The sequence below is a fragment of the Amblyomma maculatum genome, chromosome 1 (genome assembly GCF_055883805.1).
Source record: "Amblyomma maculatum isolate TAMU_Amacu chromosome 1, ASM5588380v1, whole genome shotgun sequence".
In the NCBI taxonomy this organism is placed as follows: domain Eukaryota; kingdom Metazoa; phylum Arthropoda; class Arachnida; order Ixodida; family Ixodidae; genus Amblyomma; species Amblyomma maculatum.
This window is the reverse complement of record NC_139344.1, coordinates 65,847,629-65,861,332: the sequence shown is the minus strand read 5'-3', so window position 1 is coordinate 65,861,332 and position 13,704 is coordinate 65,847,629. Positions and strand designations below refer to the sequence as shown.

The following is a 13,704-nucleotide window of genomic DNA, read 5'->3' as shown; positions in this document are numbered from 1 at the left end:
GATGAAGCTGATAACTCATAAACGCAAAAAAGCTGCGTGAGGTGCACACACAGTGCGTGGAAGGGGCTGCGCCCGCCCGCCCGCCCGCCCGCCCGCACGCGCACACACACACACACACACACACACACACACACACACACACACACACACACACACACACACACACACACACACACACACACACACACACACACACACACACACACACACACACACACACACACACACACACACACACACACACACACACACACACACACACACACACACACACACACACACACACACACACACACACACACACACACACACACACACACACACACACACACACACACACACACACACACACACACACACACACACACACACACACACACACACACACACACACACACACACACACACACACACACACACACACACACACACACACACACACACACACACACACACACACACACACACACACACACACACACACACACACACACACACACACACACACACACACACACACACACACACACACACACACACACACACACACACACACACACACACACACACACACACACACACACACACACACACACACACACACACACACACACACACACACACACACACACACACACACACACACACACACACACACACACACACACACACACACACACACACACACACACACACACACACACACACACACACACACACACACACACACACACACACACACACACACACACACACACACACACACACACACACACACACACACACACACACACACACACACACACACACACACACACACACACACACACACACACACACACACACACACACACACACACACACACACACACACACACACACACACACACACACACACACACACACACACACACACACACACACACACACACACACACACACACACACACACACACACACACACACACACACACACACACACACACACACACACACACACACACACACACACACACACACACACACACACACACACACACACACACACACACACACACACACACACACACACACACACACACACACACACACACACACACACACACACACACACACACACACACACACACACACACACACACACACACACACACACACACACACACACACACACACACACACACACACACACACACACACACACACACACACACACACACACACACACACACACACACACACACACACACACACACACACACACACACACACACACACACACACACACACACACACACACACACACACACACACACACACAAGCCACGTAATATGCCCCGAAACCTAGGGCGCACTTAAGACCCTTTTAAGGCGAAAGCCCTTTTCCGGCCGTCGGCGGCGATGGCGCGCTGTCGTTGTGCTAATTGGTCGTCACAGCTGCCGGCAGATGGCGTGCGTGGTATTCGACGCGCTCCCTACTCGACGCGCGGCTGCGACCGGTCACGCTCCCTTCTGGAGACGGAGGTAAATCCGTCGTCGACGCCTCCCTATACATTACCATAGAGACAGCAGGAACGCTAAACAGGGAAAATTATTATTGTTTCTAACTTTCTCGGCGTGGCGTAGTTGGTTAGCGCCCTCGGCTTGTCATCAGAGGGTTAGGAGATCGATTTCCGGTAGAGGACGATTTTTTTCTTAAATGTTAAATTCAAGTCTGGTTTGTTAAGTGGCTTCTATTTGATCGGCTTTGCATCTGTCTCGTTTGATCCACCTCTGTGGACGGCACTCATCAGCTATGAAAGGCTTTCGTCTTAAAACAGCTCGTGCAAGAGTGTTAGACCCCCTCTTCGCAGAAACTGGAGTGCTGCCTTTGACAGGGCTTATATCTTCCTAGGAACCCATGACTTCTCCGAGGAGGCGGACGTACAAAAAAACAGCACAAAGCTTGGATTGCGTTCTTCTGGACCGTATGCTGAAGACACAATCGAGGGATCAAAAAAAAAAAAACAAACCTGTGATATATCTCAGAGGATTTTTGCTTCCTGCACTGCGTTCACGCCAATATTGTGGAGGCAGCATTTATTATAAGCGACGCCAAGCCATTTCATGCGGAATGCGGATTACCGGCTTTATCTAATGTTATGCAGAGGCTAAAACCACAAACTTAAATTCAGGGTAGAACGACAGAAAGAAGATAGATACAGGGTATGAAAAAACACTGAACAAGCGCAGAGCGGGGGTGGTGAGCCAACGGGTGGGGAGCCACAAGTTGAGCCAACGTTTCGACAAGTAGGCTTGTCATCGTCCACTTGTCGAAACGTTGGCTAAACTTGCGAACTGAGGCTTCCTTCCCTCTACCCTTGTTCAGTGCTCTTTCAAACTTGAATCCAGTATTAACGTAAAGACAATTAACCCTGTCGATGCGGTTGCAATTATTTCAAAGCAAATCCAGCGACTGAAAATGGACAGTATTGGATATAGAGATTTCAACATCGTCAGCATATGCCAACGACTCGTCTCCTATGTCTGCATATTACGTGCCGGTTACGCCGCACTGACTCGAAGTCCACCTAATTCTTACGGTCCGTCGTTCTGAGACGCATCATCAAAGAAAAGGGGCTCGAAGCCCGGTAATTCGCCTCGAGAAGTAGGATATTATAAAGCAGCGTGCGCATTTAGTGTGTGCTCGTGAAAACGTGATGGGGAAACAACAAATCTGTTCGTAATATGTGTAACAAAATAAGTGTTAAAGAGCTGAGCTTCAGTCATTTAATCTCTCCAGGCGCGTGCACATCACGAAGGCCACCTACCACCAATTGGATGGCAAGTTCGAGACGGAGCCCGGGAATGGCCACCAGCGGGACCAGTACCTGGCGGAACACCAGGTCGAGACGTTCCTCATCGCCCCACAGAAGGTGAGAACGGGCGCTGCCTCCGACCGAGTACCGCAGATAGGTGTATTAGGCGAGGGCGCGCTGCAAGATACGAGACGGAAGAGTTGTGTGGCGGGTCTCCTTCGCGCCCACCTTGTACATTTTCAAACATTTTGCGTTCAACGAATTGTTGAGCTTATTTAAACGCCTACTGATACAGCTTTTAAGCCAGTTAAGTCAACTTCCGGAGTTTGTTCTATTCTTCGCTAAGAGAAATAGGGTCTAGATTCACAAATCCCGTTCATGAATAACAGTGGTTTGCGATGGGCTGGTGGTTTAGCTTTTGTCTCGTTGGCTGCCGTTATTATATACAGGCGTTGCTTAACTATGACCTCTTATACTATTGGTATACCCTTGCATATATATGAAACGAGTTTGGCCACAGTTTCCTGCAGTAAAATTGTTTGATCCACGTGTATAATGAGGTTAGTATGGTGCTACGGACGGCGTTTGGAAGTAGTTTTAATGTCGCGTAATTTTTGCCTCGGGGAAGTGGAAACGTTTAAAACGGGTTCCTCGTCGGCTACTCGTGGGCTTCCCCAGGGCCCTATGGTCTCCACTAATTAAGTTCTGGTGTCGTTGTTTTTGCAGAAAGAGACCTCTGAGGAGAGCCCACAGGCGGTTCGAGAGAACGGCAACCGGCACCGGTCGACTTCCAAGATGTACAAGCACGTTGAGTGCTGGGGCGCCGACAAACCGTTCGCCAACATCTCCGAGACCACTTTGGCGAAAAACGTGGGCCTCACGGTATGTGCTTTGCACAGCATGCCACTGCTGGCGAGATCCAGTCACATTTCTCTAGCTACAAAGGCTTTTGCGCTCGCAAAATTTGTGTCGCAAAGAAAAAAATATGCGCATGCACATCTCTGACACGTATGTAGTGTGACCAAGATTTCGCATACACAATGCGTTCGTTTCTGGTCAGAGTCAGCGCAGTAACTACATTATTACTGTTGCGGAAAAACCTCCGTCACCGGATACTCGAACTCGTTTTTCCATTCAAGCACTAAATTGTCAGGCTGAGGTGCATTCGCGCCTAGGGATCTAGATGGCCGAAACTGATCCGAAATCCGGAACAGGTATTTTGGTACAGAGTTGAATTTTCCTTTTCAGTTGTAAACTCCACTAATTAGAAGTGTTTCCTATCAGCGCGACTGCAGAGAGGGTAGTTCAGCTTTTCCAACTGGTTTCTTTGCCAATGACTGCTTTTTCTCGCTCTCACGATGCGCACCCACGGCATGCTGCCAGAAACCATTGACATTATCAATACTGTCTAAAGGCATCCAATTTAAGGTGATGAGTATAAAAAATAATAAGAAAGGTTTTGTATACTTCTATACGGATGTGCTTTCCAAACACCAGGGCTGCAATCTACGCGTGCAAACTTGGCAAACAAAACAACTTTGCAGCCGAGCGCAAGGTAACAAGAGATGATATCTTATGCAAGACGTATTTCATTCTCTCCGCAGTGAGATTTACAATTTGTGTTAAGAGCTTCGCACCCTGGCTGTCGGATTCATTGGAGGCGATTTCCTTTTCCATTTTTTTATAGGCCGAACTGTATAGGAGCTAAGGAAATGTCAGCGTGTATGTATTACGCTTTGGGGGGAAACATCGCTATTGAAGACGAGGGAACACGAGAAAGGAAACAGACAAGTGCACTTTTTGCAGATGTGTCTCCTTGCGCACTCTATCGCGCTAATATAAAGTTCCACTAACTGCTACACATTCCTTCCCCATTTCACTTCCTCTCCTCGAGGGAGCCGGGCGCAAAACCAAAGCTTTCATCGAAGCAAATGGAGAAGAATTAAAGGGAGCCAACTGCGGGAGCCCAGTGCTCCCAGCGAAAGCCGGAATGATGAATAACGTCGTTTAAACAGCGACAGCCAGTATGTTATGCTTAAGAAGGGCCTTGCATGAACTATATTCTCTCTGTAGCTCACTCTTTCTTAGAAAAAAAAGAAAAAAAGGGGGAGACACGGACAACCTGAAAGCTCAAACACTTCCTGGTTCCAGAGCAAAAAGTCTTACAGCTATTTTCCTGGCTGTATACTGCATACACGTAAACGTCAGTCACGCATCTTTTTTCTTTTTTTTTTAGCTTTTAAAATGTTAAGTAAGCAGTACGAAAACTTTTTATTCCATTCTCCGGATCCTTCCTTAAATTTTTTCTCTGTAGTTTTTCTTGTGGTTTATCTCCGAGTGAATTTCTCGTTTTCTGTGCGCTCACAACAATATGCAGCTCATTCTGCGTGAGTAGGTTCTGTGCCGCGTATGCGCCTATAAGTATAATGAATCACTATTTTTTTTTTAGCTGTTGCTTTTTTCTAGCTATGATACGGGCACAATGAAAGCGCTTCAAGGTGATACTCCCGTTACAAAGCGAAAACAGCCACCGGCAAAACGAATTTTAAAAGTGGCCGTTTAAGTGTATAATGCAAAAGATTCTTCTCCATCGATTCATTCCATCTCCACCATGTGCTGCATTTAGTAGCAGACCTGAACAATAGTCGGTGTGTAGTGGCACTCCAGCCAGAGACAAAGGGTGAAAAATAGTCAGAACAAAACGGAAATCGAATATTAAAAGCCCGTTTACATTGTTCTTTCCAATCCCTATCCTCCTGGACCGTGCTGCGTTGGTAGTGCTTTCTTCTTTCTCCGAACTCCAACCCTATGCTTAATTACTTGGAGTTTTAATTCATTTTGTTCAATTTATTAAGACACTAACAGCACAAGGGGATTATCAAAATATTGAGTGCACCAAATAACATAAAATGATGTGCAAGGCACGTCTCCCATTTATCCCGCTGTGAGACGAACTATTCACGGACGTCACAGAAGTTCCTTTATATTGTAGACATCTGCACATGCTTAAGACGCAAGTAGAGGAAGGAGAATTAAAGGGAGCACCGAAATAGCGCGAAAATTTGGTACAGTTGGGAAGTGGCGGTAAACAAATCTATACCGACGATTACGATACACGATAATGCGAGATTTCAGCGCAGCTTTATGTCGCAGAAAACCCTCGCTACTTCTGATAGTTCTGGGACGTAATGTAGCAGCCGAAGTTGAGGATTGTCGAGAAGTAGCGAGCTGTAGAAAATGATAGCTGTGTTGCGTATGATATGATAATGCTATTAGGCTTACATAGCGTGTGAGAACGCCCTGACCTTCATTTCATCCCTACCCTATAGTATTTTGGAGATTCCATCCTACTGATAACTGATGTTTGGAAATCTCAACCAGGTGCGCCAAAATTTATCAATGCATTTGAAAAAGAGGTCAATTAGAACTTTTTAAAATAGATATATTTCATGTAAATTGGCTCACTATTGAAAATTCTGCCAGTCTGTGGTTTTTGTGAAATAAAGGCAATAAAGAAAAAAGCATATGACGCAATGCATCAGCGCTGCGTTTTTAAGGGCGAAAGGCAGCAGGTCGAATTCACTGTCCTAATTTTTCTCTTTCTTGCGTTAGTGCACCAGATGTTTTTCAACGTAAACAAAATTTAAAACGCGTACTTAAGCTTTACTTTTAAAGGCCCGACACGATAGTGTTAAGGTGTCCGTCATGATTCCCAAACTGTCCGAGATGTTAATGTCCTGTTGCTGTGCAGAATATCATGCTCCAGGTTAGCCTTTGCCACTTGCAATAGGATCCACCAATATTGTAATGCTGCCAATCACTAGCCTGCCCAAGACTTGTAGGAGGTGCATCAGGATCTTATGCTCTAGTTTGGCCCTTGCCACTTGCAATACGATCCCTCAGGATACCAATGCTGCAAATCACCAGCATGTCTGAGATGTCTGACCATGACGGATTGTGGAAGGTCCTGCAGAATCTCATGACCAAAGTTGGCTTTTGTCGCTTTCAATGGGATCTCTCAGGATTTCAATGCTGTAATTCACCAACCTGTCCTAGACGTCTGACCATGACTAGTTGTAGAAGGCCTAGCGGAGTCGCATACCCCATTTTGCCCTTTGTCCCTTTCAGTAGGATACTTCAGAATTCCAATACTGCGATTCACAAGCGTGTCCGACAGATCTGACCATGGCTGGTTGTAGAATGCACAGGTCAATTTCATGCTCCAGGTTGGCATTCACCATTTTCAGTATCATCCCTCAGGATTCCAATGCTGCATTCACCAGCCTGTCCTAGACGCCTGACCACAGCGGGTTGCAGAAGGCCCAGCAGAATCTCATGCTCCAGGTTGGCATTTGCCAGTTTCAATAGGATCCCTCAGGATTCCAATGCAGCCGTTCATCAGCCTGTCCAAGGCGTCTGGCGGTAGCAGGTTGTAGAAAACCCTGCGGAATCTCATTACTCAGGTTGGCTTTTGCCACTTTCAGTGGGATCCCTTAGAATTCCAATGCTGCAATTCACCAGCCTGTCCGAGACGTATGACCATGACGGATTGTAGAAGGCTTAGCTGAACCACACGTCCTATTTAGCTCTTTGCCACATTCAGTAGAATGCCTCAGAATGCCTCAGAATGCCTCACCACCCTGTCGCAGAGGCCTGAGCATGGCGGGTTGTGGAAGGCCCTGCGGAATCTGATGACCCAGGTTGGTTTTGGCTACTTTCAGTGGAATCCCTGAGGATTCCAATGCTGCAATTCACCAGTCTGTCCAAGAAGTCTGACCAAAATAGGTTGTAGAAGGCCTAGCGGAATCACATATGGCCCAATTGCCCTTTGCCACTTTCAGTAGGAACCCTCAGAATTGCAATGCTGTCATTCGCCATCATTTCCGAGACGGCTGACAACGGCGGGCTGTAAAAGGCCCAGCTGAATTTCATCTTCCAGGATGGTATTTGAGATTTTCAATAGGATACGTCAGGATTCTAATGCTGCCATTCGTCAGCCTGTCCTAGGCATCTAACCATGGCTGGTTGGGGAAGGCGTAGCTAAATTTCATGTTCCAGGTTGGCATTTGCCATTTTCAATAGGATTCCAATGCTGCCATTCATCAACCTGTCCTAGACGCCTGACCATGGGGGATTGTGGAAGGCCCTGCGGGATCAAATGACCCAGATTGGCTTTTGCCACTTGCAATAGGATTCCTCCGGATTCTATTGCTGCCATTCACCAGTCTGTCTGACACATTTAATCATGGAGGGTTCTGGAAGGCCCAGCTGAATTTCATTTTCCAGGCTGGCATTTAAAAATTTCAATAAGATGCCTTAGGATTCTAACGCTGCCATTCATCAGCCTGTCTGAGAAACCTGACTATGACGGGTTGTGGAAGGCCCAGCTGAATTTTATGTTCCAGGTTGGCATTTGCCATTTTCAATAGGATAATTCAGGATTCTAATGCTGCCATTCGTCACCCTGTCCTAGAAGCCTAACCATGGCGGTTTGTGGAAGGGCCAGCTGAAGTTTTTGTCCAGGTTGGCATTTGCCATTTACAATAGGATCCCTCAGGATTCAAATGCTGACATTCATCAGCCTGTCCTAGACGCCTGAATATGGCGGGTCGAGAAAGGCTGAATTTCATGTTCCAGGTTGGCATCTGCCCTTTTCATAGGATCCCTCAGGATTCTAATGCTGCCATTCATCAGCCTGTCCTAGATGCTTGAGCATAGCGGGATGTGGATGGCACTGCTGAATATAATGACCCAGGTTGGCTTTTGCCACTCGCAACAGGATTCCCCAGGATTTCATTGCTGCTATTCACCAGCCTGTCCGACACATTTGATCATGGCGGGTTGTGGAAGGCCCAGTGAATTTCTTGTTTCAGGTTGGTATTTGAAATTTTCAATGGGATCCCTCAGTATTATAATGCTGCCATTAATCAGCCTGTCCGAGATTCCTGACTATGGCGGGTTGTGGAAGGCCCAGCGGAATCTGGTGACCCAGGTTGGCTTTTGCCGCTTTCAGTGGAATCTCTCAGGATTCCAATGTTGCAATTCACCAGCCTGTCCGAGACGTCTGACCATGATGGGTTGTAGAAGGATGCCCGATTTGCCCTTTGCCACTTTCAATAGGAACCCTCAGAATTTCATTGCTGCCATTCACCAGCCTGTCCGAGATGGCTGACCATGGCGGGCTGTGGATGGCCCAGATGAATTTCAAACTCCAGGTTGACATTCGCTATTTCGAATTAGATCCCTCAGGATCCCAATGCTGGCATTCACCAGCCTGTCCAAGACTTCTGTTTCATAAGATCATGGCGTGTTGTGGGAGGCCCAGAAGAATCTCATGCTTCAAGTTAGCCTTTGGCACTCGAAATAAGATTCCTCAGGATTTCATTGCTGCCATTCACCAGTCTGTCTGATCATTGCGGGTTGTTTAAGGCCCAGCTGAATTCCATACTCCACGTTGGCATTTGCCATTTTCAATGGGATCCCTCAGGATTCGAAAGCTGCCATTCACAAGCCTGTCCGAGACGTGTCTGTTCCGGATTACCACGGCGGGTTGCGGGAGGCTCCGAATCGTGAGCCCTAGGCTTATAGCGTCAATCCTGATTGAGCGACGGCTGGGTGACCCTGCTAAGTAATTACGAAGACGCCGCTCGCTAGGAATGGTCGCGCAGCTCGAAAATATTTATTTATCCCAAATGGAGGTGACAGATTATTGGATTTTGAAGCATGTGCATCTTTTCTTGAATACCATCCTCCTGAGCCGCTGTTCGTCTCCGCCGCATGCAAACGGCTGACGTAGCATCGAAAGTGCCCGAAATCTTTAGAGGAGGAGGGAACGTTTCTTTGGAGTGCGAGTGGTACAACAATACGTATGCTGTATTGAGGATAATGGGGGAGAGCAAGAGTGTACTCCCCCATCGGCAAACCTGATGTCCTTGAGACGTTTGAATAGGACGGTGTTTTCAGTGCAAGCGCATTGTGCGTATAATGCCCTAGTTTTGGGTTTGTATTTCCAGCTGTGGTTCCGGTTATAAGGCACAAGGCCGCTATAGGATTCGTCATTTGACATTACGGTACGCTGAGATGTGCCTATGGTCTGGAATGTAAGTGCAGGATGATCCACTTAAGCATGCAGCCATTTCTCACTTTGTTTACGTTACGTCTGTGTCTAATATCGCAATGATTTTGAAAACGTTTTATAGGCGGTCTTTATGCACACGTGATTGATTCACTACCAAAGTGCCGACTGGCGTTTATTGCTCCCTCGGAATAAATAATTGAGACGTCAGCAGTGGAGAAGAACCAAAATACTCTGAACTGAATTTGAACGTTGAGTACGAACGTTACCTGAGCCCCTGCTCGAAACACTGAAGGAAAATAAACGTTGGTGCTTCATTTTAGGCCACACAATGTAAACTTTTTCTAAGACGTGAAGATCCAGAATGGTAGCTATTGGTCGTCTGTTGATTTTTAGCGCGACAGTGACCCGTGATACCTTAATACGCAGTGGTCACCGTTCTCAAAGAATCACCACTTCGGCAAGATGTAAGCCACTATTCACTGTCTGTCATCTCTTCCTTCCTGTCACGGCATAAAGGGGCGCTTCCATGCTGTTTCCACCGTTTGCTTGAGAAAATTCATATGTTTCAACGTTCCGATTGCGTTTGTGTATTAGAAAACTATTCAATCGATTTGGTTGTATGTACAACCTTTTCTGCTTTTTTTCTTGTTATAGAGTGTGTTAATGTTGCTTAGCCAGCTTATTTCCTGTGCAATAACTCCTAAAATGTCGGTATATATACAGAAAGGTTGAAATATCAAGCTCAGCACAGCGCTTTACATAGACGTAATGTCTTCTGTTGAAATTGATGTCTTTCCTTTCCTTGCTGAGAGGAGCTGACCGCGCTATATGAATAGGACGCGCGAAACCTGGATGACAACTTATTAATTAACCTGGCTACTAAAGGAATGTTTGTGTAGGCTCGAAGGAACCCGATTTGCGTGGGCAGAGGTCCAAAAATGTTTTATAAGGAAAGAAAAAAAAACACAAAAATATTTTGCCGCTAGTACTATGCCAATTGACCCGCCTCATCTCTTTGGTGTGAAAAGAACACAGATGACATAACCTACATGTGCCCCAGAATACAGATGACATAACCTACGTGCACTATCGTCGTCTGAAGCAGCCGACGCGCCGCGACTGAGTGAAAGTTGTTTTGGAGGCTCAGATTTTGTGAGGCTCTTGCTTTCTGTATTTCAAAGCTTCTGCTGAACATTTCCTCCATGGACATAAGAAACTCGGCAATGAGACCCTAATCCGAGCGATAATTGTTGAGAAGCGTGAAATGCTGGATGAGTTGGTACATGTTCTAAAAAAAAAACGAGCGAAAAAAGACGCAGGACCAGTAGGAGACACACACACACCGTTGCCGGGCTTAAACTGTTCGTTAACTCTATTTTTTGTTACAATTGTGCACTCTCCGAAATGAATACCACTCCACTCGCTATAGAAGTAGTCAAGAGCCGCTCGCGTACAATGCGCGCCTAGGGCAGCAGGCGCCTGTGCTCTCATCTCCTGCCAGGTGTCCTTCCCCAAGCTCTCTGTGCCCCAAAAAGCCGTCGGCCGCTGCTTGTGCCCTCGTTTCCGTCGCGGCTCAAAGCACGTAAACGCTAGGCGGTGCGACACCACGGGCTGCCGTATCTGCGCACATCCTCCGCGGGGACCTGGAGACGAGCGTGGAGCAAATCGTGTAGAGATGGTTCATCCGCGTGATGAAGGGAAGAGGGGAGGGAATCTGCCTGCCGGAATCAAGAGGTTCCTCATTTCCGCCTCTCACGGGAAATACGACGCGTGAGCGGTTTTGTCGAAAAACTCTGCCTCCTGTCTCTCGGACAGGGGCACAGCGTCCATAGCCTTTACTCTCCATCACCGGCCGGCGTCTTTTCATATTGGTCCTTTTTTCATTCCTCTATGTCCCATACGCGTCTGCGGAGCTCGGGCGTCCAGCGCAAGCCGAGCTCTTCCCTTCCGGTCGCATCTGTTCGGTCGGCTAAGCTTGACAGGCGTCAGTCTTGCCTGGAAATTTCCCGCTTGGCTTGTGCGATTTCGCCCGGCGCCTTCGCGCAGGAGAGTGTGCTTTAGAAAATAACCTAGGCCGCTAAGCGGATTACTCTCTTTGGTCACATACCACGGAAACCTCCTCAGTATGCCCGCATTGTGTTCACTTTTCTCGAGGAGACTTCTCAAGAAAGAGCAACTAGATCTCTCCTCTGTTGGTGCTCCGCTGTAGGCTTCACTTTATATTAAACGATCTAAATGGCTCCTAGGGAGAACATCATAGGAGCTGGAAGAAGTGCGACGGACGCTGGAAGAGAGAGAACCAAGAAGAACGTTACCAACGCGTCAGTCCAGTTGGTCGCACTCGCCACGCACATAGCTCTGGCGGAGATAAATGAAATAAAAGACTGAGAGGGAGGTTGAGAAGGTATTTGAATGGCGTAGCCGCACACAAAAACATCCGTATCCTATAAGAACGAGGTTCTACATCTTTTTTCTTATAAAACGCTTACGCCCTTAAAGACCCAGGCTGTTTCCTTGCATGGGGCATTAGACATAAAGAATGCCTCTTGGAAATAAAAACATTCTTATTCTGCTTCGAACTACGCGTTATCTTATAAAAATGAAAGAAAGGCATGTGCAATTATTAGGACACACATTGTTCAGATAGATTGCATATAGCAAAATACGCCCTATTCAGAAAAATATTCTTCGGATAGATTTTTTATGAGTAATTCATTTAACTGCAACTTGCAATTGGATATAATTATTGAGGTGGTCGGATGCCTATTGGCAACATCGTGGTATTGAGTAGGATACATTTTGAGGGAGATAAGATTATTAGGCCTCTTACATTGATACCCTCGCTTTTTGGCACTTTGTGCACTACTTCTAATCGTCGCTTTGAAAGGCAGAATTCAAAGTGAATGAAAATGTTTGATTTTGCAGTTACTTTAGTACAATGATTGTTCACAGTGGAGCAGCGCAAGAGTTGCAAGTAAACGAGGATGGCAGGGGCAATCAGCCAAGCTCATTACGCTACTTCAGGGACACCATGATCTTGCTAACACCCAAGCTCATCTCGTGCTGAAACGAACTACAGTTACAAAACAAACCTTCCCATCTCGCAGAATTAGGTTCTGCAAGAAAAAGAAACTTACAACGCTAAATCTACTCACACTGACGTTCCAAATTCATTATCAAATGCAGCTGCAAATATGTGGAAAAGACCTGCAAGCGTGCATACCACAGACACGACGGCGCCTACCGACTTTCTAAGGAAACAAGTGATATAGCACGCAGGACTGAAAATGAAGAAAAAAAAAATTCTCTTGCTCTTCGCCGCCTTTGAGCGCGTTTCAAATGAAGTTGTGTTTTTTCTCTTATCCAATTACGGGAGCTACCCAATATACATGCCGGAAAGAAATAACTTACGAAACTTCGATCATTCTCGTAAAACCGACCAAATTGATTAGCCGGCTTTACTTTCGCACGGAAAGAGAACGTGTGGCACTACAGACCATGTTTCAGTGTTTGCAAATGGTATCGCATGGAATATGCATACTTGAAAACCTAACTCGCGTAATTGGGTGCAGAAGGGATCACGGAGTACTCCCCTTTTGAACCGACGCGGCAGTCGTACTGAAGCTGTCATGGATACGAATGGCGTCTTTATCATTGTTAGAGCAATTGAGTAACACCTCCACAGGCTTTCGGAGCAGTGAAACTATGTGGACTCATATCTGTCGCGCCCAGAAGGAATATGTGCCAGGGAGTGCCAATGCAGGCACTCTTACGGGTATCTTTTGTGTCTGCATGTCTGCACTGTCAGTTCTTAATTTATTAGCCAAG

The 13,704-nt window shown here is 46.6% G+C and overlaps 1 protein-coding gene across 1 annotated transcript in view; it reads left to right on the top strand.

Moving 5' to 3' along the window:
• Ac76E (adenylate cyclase type 2 Ac76E) overlaps nucleotides 1-13,704 on the top strand; it is a 586,427-nt gene that overhangs the window by 533,456 nt on the left and 39,267 nt on the right. The window contains exons 9-10 of the mRNA XM_084588246.1: nucleotides 2,783-2,915; nucleotides 3,525-3,680. Of these exons, the coding sequence (XP_084444372.1) occupies nucleotides 2,783-2,915; nucleotides 3,525-3,680 (289 nt within the window). The remainder of the gene's footprint in view (nucleotides 1-2,782; nucleotides 2,916-3,524; nucleotides 3,681-13,704) is intronic.